We start from the raw sequence: 17094 nt of genomic DNA, 5'->3' as shown, positions 1-17094 counted from the left end.
AGACTTGTGCGTGGTTGGAGGTCTCGACCGCCTTCGGAGGGGCTCTGGCACTGGAGCGGCAGTAGGGAGAACTAGGGACTGCGAAGTGGGCCTGGAGTGGGAGCGCGAGGCCCTTTTCCTCTTAGGACCATTTGTTGTCTTAGAACCGCGGAACAAGGAAGGACAGGTTGGGGCCATGTGAATAATTTAGTAGGGTCTGGAATCCTGCAGAGCGAATGCCTGAGAGTAAAAAGCAAATAGACGGCGTTGATATTAGCGCAGAGCTGGGCATCTGGAAATATCAAGTCAGAACATTAGAGCCGATAACCTATGCAGGAGTCAGCATTTCTGTTTTCACCTTGTCATGAATTTAAGTCAATATTGTTGGAACTTTTCTTACATTTTTCTACAAGACATTTTCCGATTTCCCAATTGTTAGCCAGCAACCAATGATGCGAGCAGTTATCAATTAAACAGCTGTTAACTCTTGCCTTCATTCACAGATACAATGTTGCGCATTCAAAATGTGAAGACCGTTCTCTCAGGTTCTTTTTTTCTTTTCCTGGCAAAAGAGACCAAATGAGTGTGACCTGCTCAGGCTTACCCGCTGCCTGCAGCTGAATCACAGGCCTTCATTCGCTTCCTGTTAGCTCAGATAAGCTGGGATGAGACAGTGACAGCCTAAAAGTAAATTTGTTTGAAGTGAGATAAAAATTTTTCACTTTCTTCTGTAAGCCTTTCCTGGTCACTTTAGCTGTTGTTGAGAAGGAAATGCTTGATTATTAAGGTGGTGAAAGAACATGAAGTTGTTGAGAAGAAAAAAAGACATACTCCCCTAGGGAGAGTTAGATTGCTCCCTGTCAGAGAAAGAGGGATGGCATAAAAGGCCCTCTTTGGCCCCTGAGCTGAGGACTAAGAACAGTGATGGACAGCACTGGGATGGCAAGGATCTGGCCGATGCTGGACCATGTTGTATTTTAAAGTTCTAAATTGGGTGCGGTGGCTCACGCCTGTAATCCCAACACCTTGGGAAGCCGAGGCGGGCGAATCACATGAGGCCAGGAGTTGAGACCATCCTGGCCAACGTGGCGAAATCCCATCTTTACTAAAAATACAAAAACTAGCTGGGCGTGGTGGTGCACGTCTGTAATCCCAGCTACTCGGGAAACTGAGGCAGAATGGCTTGAATCCGAGAGGTGGAGGTTGCAGTGAGCAGAGATCGCTCCACTGCACTCCAGCCTCGGTGACAGAGACAGACCCTGTCTCAAAAATAACAAAAAAGTTCTAAATCTAGATATGTTCCCAAGACTGAAATGCACATGTAGAATTGATGGCAAACTGTTACTCCTCAGTTGCAGATTTTGATCTGACAGTTCTAGAAATGCTGTCCATAAGCCTCTGGCAGAGACAAATCCAGCGAATCCTTGCTCACATTAGATGCATAATAGGCCAGGTGCGGTGGCTCACGCCTGTAATCCCAGCACTTGGAGGCCGAGGCGGGCAGATCACGAGGTCAGGAGATTGAGACCATCCTGGCCAACATGGTGAAACCCCGTCTCTACTAAAAATACAAAAATTAGCCTGGCGTGGAGGCGGGCGCCTGTAGTCCCAGCTACTCATGAGGCTGAGGCAGGAGAATCACTTGAACCCAGGAGGCAGAGGTTGCAGTGAGCTGAGATGGCGCCACTGCACTCCAGCCTTGGCAACAGAGCGAGACTCCATCTCAAAAAATAAATAAGTGCATAGTAAAAATTTGTCACACTGAATTTAAGGCAATTTTCCTTTTGCTGATAAGTATAGAAGATCAAACTTGGAGGCCAGGTGCCATGGCTCACACCTGTAATCCCAGCACTTTGGGAGGCCGAGGTGGGCGGATCACAAGGTCAGGAGATCGAGACCATCCTGGCTAACACAGTGAAACCCCCCCATCTCTACTAAAAATACAAAAAATTAGCCAGGCGTGGTGGCACGCACCTATAGTCCCAGCTACTCGGGAAGCTGAGGCAAGAGAATCACTTGAACCCAAGAGGCGGAGGTTGCAGTGAGCCAAGATTGTGCCACTGCACTCCAGCCTGGCTAACAGCAAGACTCTGTCTCAAAAAAAAAAAAATCAAGCTTCGGTTCCATCATACCTTAGTTCCAGTTCCACCCACTAGCCCTATGACCAAATATTGTAATTTTTAATGTGTAGAAGTCCAGTTCCTCAAAAGTAAATTGAGGACAATTTACTTTTATGGTGGGGTTTGATGATGTATGTGAATGAGTCCAACACTGCCCAATAGGCATCCTCTTTCTTTGGGAATTGACTAGTCCTGGGGGCTGTCCTTGTGTGATACACACACACATACACACGTTTTCATCCAAAGTTCCTTGCTTAAACTCCCACAGCTCTTGTTAGTCTTTTGTTTATAATGTTGGGGGCACTTTAGGCTCAGAAGCAGGCCTCAGAGAACAGAATTCTCTCTCTCCCTCTCTGACCTCCTTCTGCCTTCCTTTGACCTGTTCCTTTTCCCCCAAGGCAGAAATCTTCCCCCAACTTGGTGTCTTGGATCTGGCTATAAATAAGTTATTTGTCATACCTTTTCTGATGGTAGGTTGTAAGACCCCCATTTCAGAAGGGGTCCTGCCCTGTACCTTGGAGGACGGAATGCTGCACAGAGGCCAAGACAAATCTCGACAGGCCTTGCTGGGTTCCCTCACTCAGTCTAGACTATCAGTATGAGATCATATCTTTTGGTCCAAGCACATTTCTACATGATTATCAATCATGCCTATCCAAGGAAGTCTCCATAAAAGGGGAAGTCTCCATAAAAGGCCTAGGAGGACAGGATTTGGAGGGCTTTCAGATAGGAGGTTCCTGGAGGGTATCACTCCCAGGGAGGGCATGGAGCTTCCATGCTCCTTCCCCCATACCTGGCCCTGTGCATCTCTTCATCTGTATTCATTATAATATCCCTTGTAATAAACCAGTAAATGTGTTTCCCTGAGTTCTGTGAGCCTCTGTGGCAAATTAACTGAACCCAAAAAGGGGATCATGGGAATCCCAAATTGAAGTTGGTCAGACAGAAGTTCTGGAGACCCATACTAACTACTGATGTCCAAACCACGGGCAGTCTTGGGGACTGGGACCTCAACCTGTGGAATCTGACATTATCGCCAGGTACAGTGCCAGAATTGAATTGGAGGACACCCAGATGATGCCTGCAGCAGAACTGATTGCCTGCTTGGTGTGAGGGAAAACCCCCCACATATTTGGTCACAGAAGTCTGTGTTGATTGTTGTAGTGGTGGTGTGAGAACAGAGGAAAACTACAGTCTGAGTTGGTTTTTTCCACAAACACCTTCTGACCAGAGCCAGAATGTCTTCCTGAATTTAAGCTTGCCCTTCTCTGGGCCATCACTCCTTTGACCCAGTAACAGGTCAGGACTACAGGAAACTGGGGTTGCTGAAGGAGGACACAGGGTTCTTCCCCTAGAGCCAGCTCTTCCACTGTGTTCCTGGACTTGACCAGGATGGGAGGGGAAACTGCTAGGTTCACTGGATTTTGGTGTGAGTATAGGTGGAAATTGGTATGTTTTCTGTTTGGATTCTTGACCACAGAATCTACAGTTTAATGGTTTAACTCTCTAAAATCATTTGGAGTCCCTGGAGAAGGGGTGGTAGGTGTGTCAACAAACCATAATGAGCCTAATCCTGGAGCCTAAAGACAAGCTTTGGCCCTGATGAAGAGGGTGAGATTACAAGCCTTACATCAATTATGTGACATCTTAGCCTCTCTCTGAAATGGCAGTGTTCTCTCAGGACAATTCAATTTCCAGGGCAGCCTACCACGCCCAGCCTCTACGTGAAATTTAAAAATTAGCCAGGGCCAGGCTTGGTGGCTCACGCCTGTAAACCCAGCACTTTGGGAGGCCGAGGAGGGCAGATCAACTGAGGTCAGGAGTTCGAGACCAACCTGGACAACATGGCGAAACCCCGTCTCTACTAGAAATAGAAAAAATTAGCCAGGCGTGGTGGCGGCCACCTGTAATCCCAGCTACTCAGGAGGCTAAGGCAGAAGAATCACTTGAACCCAGAAGGCGGAGGTTGCAGTGAGCTGAGATTGTGCCATTGCACTCCAGGCAGGGCGACAAGAGGGAGACTCCATCTCTAAATAAATAAAATGTAGAGATGGGGTCTCACTGTTGCCCAGACTGGTCTCAAACTCCTAGGCTCAAGTGATCTGCTTGCCTCAGCCTCCAAAAGTGCTGGGATTACAGGTGTGGGTCACTGCACCAAGCCCAGGTGAACTTTTTTTTTTTTTTTTTTTAGACAGAGTCTTGCTCTGTTGCCCAAGTTGGAGTGCAATGGTGTGATCTCAGCTCACTGCAACTTCCACTCCCCGGGTTCAAGTGATTCTCCTGCCTCAGCCTCCTGAGTAGCTGGGATTACATGCACCCACCACCATGCCCAGCTAATTGTTCTATTTTTGGCACAGACGGGGTTTCGCCATGTTGGTCAGGCTGGTCTTGAACTTCTGTTCTCAGGTGATCCATCTGTCTCAGCCTCCCAAAGTGCTGGGATTACAAGCATGAACCACTGCGCCTGGCCTCAACTTCTATTCTACCTCTTCCTTCAAACTCCTCCAATTTCTCCAGGCCTATGAGGGTGGCATATCAGTTTCCCCAGACAAATCCTGGAAGATAAAGTTAGCCTTCGGAGTTAGGGATAAAGAGAGAACAGGCTGTCTGTGTGGAAAGGGCATGCTTCATGGAGGAGACATTCAAGCTAAGCATGGAAAATTGATTAGAATAGAGATGGGTATGGGAAGGCCATGTTGTGGGGGGAGGCTGTGGGAGGGACAGTAAACAAATACTGAATGTTTTCTGAATGCAACTGTGTATCTAGGTTTCCCCAGGCTCCTGCAACCTCATCAGTGCTTAGAATGGAAGGGTTGAAGCTTAAGGAGTCCTTGGTCACTCTGATGGAAGTATAATCTTAGCCAAGGTGACCCTGGAAGCCAGTGTGACCTCCAGCAATCTTTCTCCAGCCCAGAAACGCTGGGTTCACTGGACAAAGCCTCCTTAGAGTGATCTAATCCTATCCACCAAGCAACTCCCTTGGAGGCCCTGTGCTCTTTTTTTTCCCCTGTAAATGTAGCCAGAGCTCAGGCCCCCAAAGATGCAAGTGGCACTATAAACAGACCCTATCCCCCAAAAGTAATCTGCCTAGGTGTACTTTGGCACTTAGAATAAGAAGGCATCAGTGAAGCCCTGAACAAGTGGCTCCCTCCCCAGGGGTCCTCTGGCTTCAGTTCCACCAGTCTGCTTTTTCCCTGACACACTTCCACTCTTCACCTGTGTCTGCCCTTGCTCATTGGCTGCCAGCTAATCTGACCCACTTATCCCAGGAACGACAGCTAGGACTGAGAAGACTTTGGGTCTTCTCCTAAACAAAATAATTTTTTTTTTTTTTTTTTTTTTTTTTGAGACGGAGTCTCCCTCTGTTGCCAAGGCTGGAGTGCAGTGGCGCCATCTTGGCTCACTGCAAGCTCTGTCTCCCGGGTTCACGCCATTCTCCTACCTCAGCTTCCCGAGTAGCTGGGACTACAGGCACCCACCACCACACCCGGCTAAATTTTTTTTTTATTTTTAGTAGAGACAGGGTTTCACTGTGTTAGCCAGGATGGTCTCGATCTCCTGACCTCGTGATCCGCCCACCTTGGCCTCTCAAAGTGCTGGGATTACAGGCATGAGCCACCGTGTCTGGCCAGCAAAATAATTTTTAACTTATAGTGGCATCTCTGGCTCACTGTGAGAGGAAGAGAGGTCTGATGCATTTGTGGCAAGTCCTGTGTTCAAAGGAGCCAATGAATCTTCAAATGAACTGCAGCCTACCTTATTCCCACTTCTCCTGGGGGAGGAGGGCTCTAAGAGGAATTACACGACCCACAGAGCTTCCTCTATACCACTCCTGAATTGGTCCCAGAAGTTGTGGCATCCCTCAAACCTCCATCTCAGAATCCATTCTGTGAGAAGCCGGTTAAGAAACCCAGTAATGACTCAGCACCAGACTCTTCTCCCCTCTGCCCACCAGCCAGAATGAAAGGCAGAATCGAGCAGGCTCCTCCCCAATGGATGGCCACATCCTCACCACAAACTGAGTCATGGTCACACCCTGCCTGATGGAAAATTACCAGGAGGAGGGAAACAGAAGGTTAAACTCCAGGGGTTTGTAATTTCTCAACCTAAGAATCAGATAAATGTTTGAGGTGATGGATATCCCACTTACCCTGATGTGATTTGTGCATTCCATACCTGTATCAAAATAACTCAAGTAACCCATAAATATATATACCTATTTATGTACCCACAAAAATAAAAAAAATAGCCATCTACTCTGTACCTGGAACTAATGAAGAAAATAGTTCTTTTCCTGACCCTAGTCCTAACCAAGCATGTCCAGGTCTATGAAGTGAGACTGCTTGAGCTGAGGACTATGTGAAAGGTAGACCCCGTCAACCTGTATTTATGGTATTTGCAATAGGCTTGGCCCTGTGAAGGATAATGCCTTGCTCACACCTGGGTTTCACAGGCTCCAGCTTCCCCACTTCCAGAAGAACCAGGCCTGGGCAGAGAAAAGGGGCAACTTTACCTCAATTCCCCCTCCAGGCTGTGGGAGGATTCCTCTCCAGAAACTCAGGGTCCCACCCAAGTTTCCCTACAATGAAGGCATTCTTGTATTTGTGGGGTTTTAATTATATTTGTTTTACCTCATATACATTAAGATATTATCATCTGTAGCTTCTAAACTTCTTAGATCCAAAAAGTCCTATTGCTTTTCTGTGGTACTATGAAATGATGTATTTAATTTTATTACAATTTTATTGGCATAAAAAGATTATTAGACAGATGCTTTTTTTTTGTTAAGTGACACCCATAGGCTAGCTCAGCTATTGGAGTTTTTCTGGTAATATACACCATCTGTTCCTTCTCATTCCATCATTTGCTAGTACTGCTATATTGGATGTCAGTGATACAGAGAAACTGTAAGAAATGTTTACAACTGAGAAAAATCTATTAACAATCTTTGAAATTGAACAGAAATGTTGTTATACCATTTGAGTAGCCACACACCAAAGTTCAGTTGCTAGAACATCAGTGAGAACACCTGGAGAAGGTCTAGGATAACAGAGTGGTTAAAAGAACTCAGGTTCTGGAGTTGGGCAGATCTATTTAAAAACAGCACTGGTTGCGCACGGTAGCTCATGCCTGTAATCCCAGCACTTTGAGAGGACTGCTTGAGGCTAGCGGTTCAAGACCAGTCTGGGCAACATAGCAAGATCCCATTTCTACAAAAATTTTTTTAAAATTAGCCAGGCACAGTGGCACATGCCTGTAGTAATAGTTACTTGAGAGGCTGAGGCAGGAGGATCACTTGAACTCAGGAGTTCAAAGTTGCATGAGCTATGATCACACCACTGCACTCCAGCCTGGGTGAGACTGAGACCAAGTCTCATAAAAAACCAAAAAGCAAAACTTAACATTGCCACTAACCAGCTGTGGGGCCTTAGATACATTATTTAAGATCTCTAAAGAAAACCTATCTTCCAGCTTTGTGGTCAGGATTAAATGAAAAAATATTTGTAAAGTTTGAACACTTTACAGCATAGAACCAGAACAGCAGTCTGGAGTCAGGCAGCCTGTCACTAGCTGTGGAACATAAGTTACTTATGCTCTGTGTCTCTGCTTTCTCATCTACAAAATAGGAATAATCACACCTACTTCACAGGCTTGTTCTGAGAATTACGACTCAATATATGTAGAAAACTTACAATATTGGCTGGGCGCGGTGGCTCACCCCTGTAATCTCAGCACTTTGGGAGGCCAAGGCAGGTGGATCACCTGAGGTCAGGAGTTCGAGACCAGCCTGACCAACATGGTGAAACCCCGTCTCTACCAAAAATACAAAAAATTAGCTGGACGTGGTGGTGCATGCCTGTAATTCCGGTTACTCAGGAGGCTAAGGAAGGAGAATCACTTGAACAGGGGAGGCGGAGGTTGTAGTGAGCTGAGATGGCACCACTGCACTCCAGCCTGGACAAAAAGAGTGAAGCTCCATCTCAAAAAAAAAAAAAAAAAAAAGAAAAGAAAACTTTTAATACCGAGCACACAGTAAGTAATCCAAAGTGTTAACAAATTATTAAAGTGCTCAGCATAATGTCAGCACCTTCTTAGTAAAAACTAAAGAAAATGTCAGCTATCTCTACTACTACAGAGATGGGCACAAAGTCCTCTCAGGAGGCAGGTATTTCAGTTAGAGTGGGCTCACTGATGAGGTCATTTACTTGGTGAAGATGTTATTTCCTAGACCTGAAATCAGAACAGGAGAAGAGGGCTTAGGAGACTTGTAAATTAGAACGTATTAGTGTTGATCAAGCATGAGCAAAGTTTAAGAAACAGCTTCTAGAGGGATGGACCTTAAGAATGGTACTTGCATGTTAAAGCAGGTCAGAACTAAAAACCAGGGTAAGGTACCCAGGCAAGAAGGTACCTCTAAAGTACGGTGAACGTAACAAAAGACAACAGGTAGTCTAGAGTGGGCTTTGTAAATTAAGCTACAACAGATTAAGAAAACCCTATCCTTGAAATGCCAGGCTTAGTTAATGCTTTTTGTATTCTCTGTGCTTATATTCCTGTTTTTCTTTTTTTTTTTTTTGGTTTTTTTTTTTGAGATGGAGTCTTGCTCTGTCACCTAGGCTGCAGTGCAGTGGTGCGATCTCCGCTCACTGCAAGCTCTGCCTCCCAGGTTCAGGCCATTCTCCTGCCTCAGCCTCCCAAGTAGCTGGAGGCTGGACCATCACGCCCAGCTAACTTTTGTATTTTTAGTAGAGATCGGGTTTCACATCTTATAGTTAGCCAGGATGGTCTCGATCTCCTGACCTCGTGATCCACCCTCCTCGGCCTCCCAAAGTGCTGGGATTACAGACGAGAATCACCGCACCTGTTTTTCTTCATTAGTATTTCATAAAGTCTGTAATCCCAGCACTTTGAGAGGCCGACAGAGGCAGATGGCTTGAGCCCAGGAGTTGGAGACCAGCCTGGGCAACATGGTGAAATGCCATCTCTCCAAAGAGTATGGAAATTATCCATGCGTGGTGGCACCTGCCTGTGGTCCCAGCTACTTGGGAGGCTGAGGTGGGAGGATCACCTGAGCTTGGTAGGTCAAGGCAACAGAGTAAGACCGTGTCTCAAAAAAAAAAAAAAAAAAAAAAAATTTCATAAAATATTTGGAAATGTCCGACTCAGCCATCTATGCTTATAACTAAGGATTTGGGGTACATGAAGCACAGCCTGAAAAGGACAGCAAAATGCTGAAATGGGAATTTCAACAGGGAGAAGAAAAAATTCACTAAAACAATGAGGTTTCCTAGAAAGAGCTGCCTTCCTTTACCACCTTGCTAACCTTGGCGAAATTGGGTTGTTTCATTAAGTGAAGCTGCATTCCCTTAGGATGTCTTTATAGATTTCGACTGAGAGATAAACCCCACTTCCTGCTCCCACCAGTTCTCCCCTAACCTCACTTACCCCAAAGAAATAGGTTGGAGGAGAAAGAGAGTAGGGGCTCAGTTCCTGAGATATAGAGCAAGGGAGACTGGGCAGGTTTGTGCAGAAAGCAATAGGCCCTAAAGGCAGTAAATCTTAGCTGCTCTGGCCTCAATGGCCCTTTTAAATTTTGACTAATAGTCATTATCGGTATTCCATATTCTCGGTTTGTTTCATCTGCACAACTGGTAAGTTTCCCTTTAATACACTGATCAAAAAGCTGACAGATCTGTAGTATACTACAATAAATGGACACAACTTTGATACCATGCAACATAAACAGTCCCAACCCACAGGATATTCCATTCTCCCCACCCCCCTGCCCCTTGTGAGGGCTTGGGGCAGGTGCTGCTCCAAAGCTAGTCAGACCACAGTGATCATATCCAGTCCACAGCACCTTCCATTTTATTGTTTTATTTACAAACAGGGTGAAGTCAAAGGGAAAGTCAGGGGTTGAAGCCAGTCTGGGCCATCCAAATGTGGAGTAGTTCTTGGTCAAGCTCCACCATGGAGGCCACCTCTTACATATCCTTTTCCTGCCCCTTGGTAATGGCCCCTTGATTCCTCAGGGCAGCCTCAGTTGCTGTACCTGAACACTTTTATAAGGGCAGATGGATCCTGGGGTAACAGGGGTGGTACGAGGGCTGGGGCCCCCTCAGTTTGTGTAAACCTGAGTTCCGATCACACGCATGATTTCCTTCTGTATCTTGGGGTCCTGAGTATTAATGTTGGCATCGCCCACCTGACCATCCTCATATCTGCCAAAGATAGGGCAAGTGTGAGCATAAGAGGGAGAACAATACCAGAATAACATCAATCAGTGGCACTGTATTTGAAGGTATGGCCATCCCATCCCAGAAGTCAAAGCCCTTTCTCACTACTCTTCATAGTGGAAGAGATTCAGCTTATCTGGTTTCCTCTAGATAGATCCCAACAATCTATACCCATTCCCATCCTCCAGTGGTAAAGTCCCAGTGCCAGCTCCACTCAGCTAGCCAAGGAGATGTCTCAAATAACAGAAATACACTTTTCCCAGTAACCACACACCATTACACCCCCAACCTCACTCCTCGAGGAATCCCCAGAGTCCCTCTGAGACTTACACAAAGAAGAACCTTGTGCAGACATGGTCGGATACAGGGCACACCCAGATGTTCCCATGCTTCTGGAGGTCCTTAGATGTAATCACTGGGAGAAAGAGGGCCAGAAATCATAGATACAATGCTTAAGGCATGGAGTCCAGGTAAGAGAAGGAAGCCATACCGCTTTAACATCACTCTTGGCCAGATCATGTGCCAAAATTACATCAGAAACAAAGGTTAGAGACCCAGAAAAATAGGACATGGGCAAGCTACCTACCTTCACAAAGTGCTATACAGTTTAGATTCCGACTCTGCAGGAACCTTGACTGAATGGATCGGGTCTGGAAGAGAAGGAGGCAAAGGAGACCAAAGCCAGGGTACAGCTTTCCCTAGAGAGGCTAGTTAGCTGATGACTGGAAGTGGGGATCAGAGATATCCTGGGCTCCCAGCAACCCCGCCAAAATTCTGCTTTCCCATAATCAGTCTGGATAGGGTGACAGCTTCCATCTTTACATTTTCATCTAAACTCAGCCTCTGCTTTTATACTCATGACTTCGGCTACATATGACTCCAGACATGTGTTCACTTTAGAACATACCTGATTCCTTTCAATGATCTTCAAATCACTTCCCAACCCATTCTCACCCCACTGTTTCCCTGTCCAGCTCTGGAGCCTAAATTAGCCCCAGGAAAAGGTCCTGCCTCATTAGAACAGTTCCAATACCTGGGGGATGGTATTCATCCTGTTATATCTCTGGACCAGCTCATCCTTGGAGGGCATCCTGTGCTGTCCTTTTCCCATTCCTGTCACAGAACAATACACCCAGTTCATTTATCAAAAATTTACTAAAGGGCCTGAGCTAGATGCTCATCCCAGCACTGAGCTAGATGCTCATCAAAACAGCAGAAAATAAAACAAACAAGGTATTTTCCCCCGCAGAATTTAGTCTGCTGGAAATTACAGGCAAGAACAAGTCATTACAACACGGTATGATAAGGGGCTGTGATGCAGATTATAGAGCATGGTGTGAGCCCAGAGGAGGGCAACTAGCCTAGCCTAAGGGTTTAAAGAAGTCATGTGGTGGCAGCTAGACTAAGAACTGCAGGATCAGGAAGAGTTAAATAAACAGGGAGGAAGTATCTGGGCAGAAGTAACAGGATACAGAAGGCCTGAAGGAAAGATAAGATAGTGCGTGTTAGTCACATAAAGAATAGTCAATTGCACAGGAGTGGTGAGAAATGATGTAGAAGAGGCAAGCTAGGATCAGATCAAGCAGGCTTTGCAGGCCATGTTAAGGCAACTAAAGTCTATCCTCAGAACATTAGGGAACCACTGCAGGGTTCTAAGATAGGGGAGTAGCACATGAAATCATCCAGGAATGAGGGGCCCAGGAGAGTGGGACATCAATACCTTGGTGTCAAGTGCCTGGATGAGTGAAATGAATGGAAAGGAAGCGAGCAGAGCAAGTCAGATTTGCTCTAGTCTCAAAGTTACATTAAAAATCTGACCAGTAATTCAAGAGAAAAGCACTCATCAGCAGTTAAGTGATGAATAATTTTGTACAGGAAATCACAATGGCAACTACCTTGAAGAATCTTACTTCAAAAAGTTTTCCTAGGCTTGAGAAAGAAGTGCCCATTTCTTCTAGTTTCCACATTATCTGAATCCATAAACTCTCTACCTTCCTTACCCCTGTTTATAACATTTATAGACTTAACTTCGACTTTTCTTATTTAGATATGAAAATGTGCTTGTGTGCTCCCACTCCTCACTTTTTTTGATTTGAGGATAGGACGTTAAGTCTCTGTACTCAGCTTTATCATAGGCCCAATCTTACCACAGATAGGGATAAAAGTGTGTATGCATGTGTGGACATAGGTGCCTGTGTGTGTGTGCACCAGGAAGAGAGATGAAGATGGAGATGATGCTATCATTATAGGTCATAAGCACTCTGATCACTCTACCCTGGAACTTTCTATTATTATTAATTCTACTCTGATTAGTTCTTGGTTTTCTGATACCCATGGTGTAGAAATAGAGTGACAGCTGTTGAACTGACATTCTTCACTGCTCAGGCTGTCAATTCATCATGCATTCACATTCAAGTCTCAGGACAGATTTAGGTAGGGCCAGAACAAAACTCAGGACACCAAGAGCCTCAAGGCTTGAATTGCCAATTTCTTCCTTTTACAGGACAGATACTCATAACCCCTTTGTTTTCACCTTCCCCATTAGCCTTAACTAGATTCAGCTCTCCATCCAAATACCATGACCTTCTCTCAAATTGGGTATGTCAGTGACAAGAAGTAAAATTCCCATTCAGGTTATACTCCAGAGGAGGCAGATAAGAAGATAATAAAGAACAATCTGATTCCTCTGGAAGGTCTTAAAGATGGCCCTTATGATAGAACCCAAATCTTGTCCCACCTCAATCCTGTTGTACACTGTCCTTTCCATACTGATCCAATGATTGTCCATTTCCTGAGCCCAGACCCTGAGATCATGGTGGCTAGAATAATCCCTAGATGTTTTGTGTCCAGATTATGCACTTATCAGAAGTCCCTAAACAAGACTAAACAAACAGATGGAGTATATCACCTCCTTTTTCACTGTCCCCTATTTCAACCTGAACTTTATAGCCAAGTCACTGGAACCTCTACTAGATATATGAACACTATTTACACCAACCCCCACTTCCAGAGGGCACCCAATGCCATTAGACTAAAGATAGTGTGAGAAAGAAAAAACAGAAAACCAGAGCAGAATAGCGTAGAAGAAAACATACAAGACAGCTGGTCAAATGCTGGAGTAACTACAGTAAGTGGAACATTTGCACACATTTCCCCAAACATCCCATTATACATACTCACATATCTATAGGGCCCTCAGAGACCCGTCATTCAAGCAAGGCCTACTCTTTCAGTCTAAAATAATGTATTAGTCCATTTTCACACTGCTGATGAAGACATACCCAGGACTTGCTAATTTATATAGAAAAAAGGGTTTAATGGACTTACAGTTCCACATGGCTCGGGAGACCTCACAATCATGGTGGAAGGCAAGGAGGAGCAAGTCACATCTTAAATGGATGGTGGCAGCCAAAGAGAGAGCTTGTGCAGCAAAACTCCCCCTTATAGAACTATCAGATCTCATGAGACTTATTCACTATTACAAGAACAGCACTGGAAAAACCTGCCCCCATGGGCCGGGCGCAGTGGCTCATGCTTGTAATCCCAGCACTTCAGGAGGCCAAGGCAGGCAGATCATGAGGTCAGGAGATCAAGACCATCCTGGCTAGCACAGTGAAACCCTGTCTCTACTAAAAATACAAAAAAAAATCAGCCAGGCGTGGTGGTGGGCACCTGTAGTCCCAGTTACTCGGGAGCCTGAGGCAGGAGAATGGCGTGAACCCAGGAGGTGGAGCTTGCAGTGAGCTGAGACCACACCACTGCACTCCAACCTGGGCGACAGAGTGAGACTCCATCTAAAAAAAAAACCTGCCCCCATGATTCAATTACCTCCCACTGGGTCCCTTCCACAACACATGGGAATTCAAGATGAGATCTGGGTGGAGACACAGCCAAACCGTATCATATAGTGATAACAACAATGGCCTAGAAATTAGGAGACCTGGATTGCAGCCCTATCTCTGCTACTCATAGCTATGTAACCATGAGAAAACCATTTAATTTTTCTGTATATCAGCTTTCTTATCTGTAAAGTAATAAGGGATTAAATTAGATGATCTATAACTCCAATAGTAAAATTCTATTGTATTTTGTATCTATAATCAATTACCCTTTGAGAGAGGGAGATGAAAGGTATCTATGATATCTTTATGTAATCGGTTAAGTGATGAAGAAAGAGGTCAACAGAGATTTCTGACTTCATCTGGTAACTAAAGGTATTCAGGCACTTGATAGTAAACAAAGGCCAGGGGAAGAAAAGAGAAAGAAAGGGAGGGGATAGGGAGAAAACAGGAAAGAATCTCAATGGGCACCAAGAACCATGAGAATCTCACTACTCAGAAAGACAAAAGAACTTAATCAGAAGGATGCTTAGGCTGAGACAAAGATAAAAAGTGAAGAATCTAGACAAATCAAAAAGACTATTCCAACCCTAACCCCACTTTGGATGCCAGGCACAGAGAGTAAGATTCACTCACATATTCAATAAATATGTGTTGGTCACCTGCCCTATGTGGATTAATCATAATCTTTGTTTCATGACACATTATTGGTTTTGTTTTTTTGAGACGCAGTCTTGCTCTGTCGCCCAGGCTGGAGTGCAGTGGCACGATCTCAGCTCACTGCAACCTCCGCCTCCCAGGTTCAAGTGATTCTTCTGCCTCAGCCTCCCAAGTAGCTTGGACTACAGGTGTGTGCCACCACGCCCAGCTAATTTTTGTATTTTTAGTAGAGACAGGGTTTCACCATGTTGGTCAGGCTGGTCTCAAACTCCTGACCTTGTGATCTGCCTGCCTTGGCCTCCCCAAGTGCTGGGATTACAGGGGTAAGCCACCATGCCCGGCCTCATTATTATTTTTTAATAAGACAATGAATACCCAGAGACCCAATCAAAGAACTAAATTCTAAATCTAAAACATTACCAGTGACCTACATTTAACTATCTGCCTCCCTTTGGAGGTAATCACTATCCTGCAATTTGAGTTATTGTTTTTTTTTCCTTTAGTTTTCACACACACACACACAAAATACACATATATATGCCTAAACAATGTTTATTTTGTTTGCTTTTGAACAATATAAAAAAGGCATCACAGTCTCACTCTGTCTTCTGGGACTTTCCTCTTTTTATTGAACTTTTTTTTTTTTTTGAGATGGAGTCTTGCTCTGTCACCCAGGCTGGAGTGCAATGGTGCGATGCGATCTCACCTCACTGCAACCTCCGCCTCCCGGGTTCAAACAATTCTCCTGCCTCAGCCTCCCAAGTAGCTGGGATTACAGGCATGCTCCACCATGCCTGGCTAATTTTTTTTTTTTTTTTTGTATTTTTATTATAGATGGGGTTTCTCCATGTTGGTCAGACTGGTCTCAGACTCCTGACCTCAGGTGATCTGCCCATCTTGGCCTCCCAAAGTGCTGGGATTACAGGCGTGAACCACCGTGCCCAGCCAAAAAATACATTTTTATTACTAATCTTTTGTGGTTATATGTGTTGCAAATGTCTTCTGTCAGTTTGTAGCCTGTCTTTTCACTTTCTTTAGGGTGTCTTCTAAAGAATGTAAAGTTTTAAATTTTTTTCTTTTTTGAGACAGGGTCTCACTCTACTGCCCAAGCTAGAGTGCAGTGGCATGATCATGGCTCACCGCAGCCTCAACCTCCTGGGCTCAGTGATCTTCCTTCCTCAGCCTCCTGACTAGCTAGAACTTACAGGCACGTGCCGCCAGACCTGGTTATTTTTATTTTTTGCAGAGATGGGGTATTGCCATGTTGCCCAGGCTGGTCTTGAACTCCTGAGGTCAAGCAATCCTCCCACGTCAGCCTCTCAAAGTGTTGGGATTCCATATGTGAGCCACTGTGCCCGGCCAGAAGTTTTTAATTTTAATATAGTCAAATTCACCAATCTTTTATGATTTGTAATTCCATTTTTTCTATTCTCTGGAAGACTTTGGATAAAACTAAAATAATTTGTTCCTTGAAAGTTTAAAATTAATTTGTAAAATTATCTGGGCTTGGTGAGGTTTTTTGTGTGTGTGGAAATTTTTAAACAATTTCTATTTCTCTTATAGTATTATGACTATACAAGCTATTTCTTGTCAGATTTGTTATCTTTTTCTAGGAATTTATCCATTTTATCAAAGTTTTAAAATTATTAGCATAGCGTAGAGAACTCTCTTATTACCTTTTTATTTATTTTTTTAGGCAGTCTTGCGTCGTTGCCTAGGCTGGAGTGTACTGGTTTGATCTTGGCCGACTGCAGCCTGCCTCCTGGGTTCAAGCGATTCTCCTGCCTCAGCCTCTCGAGTAGCTGGGATTATATTATAGGTCCATGCCACCAGGCCTGGCTAATTTTTGTATTTTTAGTAGAGACAGGATTTCACCATGTTGGCCAGGCTGGTCTTGAACTCCTGATCTCAAGTGATCTGCCCACGTCAGCCTCCCAAAGTACTGGGATTACAGGCGTGAGACACCGTGCCCCACTTTATTACCTTTTTAAATTCTGCTGTATCTACAGTTGTACTGCTTTTCTTGGTCATTATATTATTTAATTGTGTCCTTTTTCTTCTTATCTAACCAGGGTTTATCTGTTCGGTTAGTTCTTTGAAATCATCTTTGGACTTCTTTGGTACTATCTATTGTACCTATTTTTATTTCACAGGTATTAGTTCTTACCTGTATTATCTCCTTTCTTCTATTTTGTTTGGTTTATTCTGTTGTTAGAGATGTTTTTAGGCCTCTGATTTTGGCACTTTCTTTTTTCTTTT

At 44.6% G+C, this 17094-nt stretch overlaps 1 protein-coding gene across 11 annotated transcripts in view; it reads right to left on the bottom strand.

Annotated features, from left to right (window-relative positions):
* Window positions 1–9945: 9945 nt before the first annotated feature.
* PARP6 (poly(ADP-ribose) polymerase family member 6) overlaps window positions 9946–17094 on the bottom strand; it is a 31748-nt gene continuing 24599 nt past the window's right edge. For all 11 annotated transcript variants that reach the window (XR_001904449.3, XR_649262.3, XR_649263.3 and 8 more), the window contains 4 exons: window positions 11370–11449; window positions 10923–10986; window positions 10667–10751; window positions 9946–10321 (listed from right to left, as the gene is read on the bottom strand). Coding sequence is in view for 8 of the 11 variants with exons in the window: in XM_009210541.4 (XP_009208805.1) it covers window positions 10219–10321; window positions 10667–10751; window positions 10923–10986; window positions 11370–11449 (332 nt within the window). In the remaining 3 variants the exon portion in view is untranslated. The remainder of the gene's footprint in view (window positions 10322–10666; window positions 10752–10922; window positions 10987–11369; window positions 11450–17094) is intronic.

The sequence above is a fragment of the Papio anubis genome, chromosome 7, assembly GCF_008728515.1.
Source record: "Papio anubis isolate 15944 chromosome 7, Panubis1.0, whole genome shotgun sequence".
In the NCBI taxonomy this organism is placed as follows: domain Eukaryota; kingdom Metazoa; phylum Chordata; class Mammalia; order Primates; family Cercopithecidae; genus Papio; species Papio anubis.
This window is presented reverse-complemented; position numbering and strand designations above follow the sequence as displayed.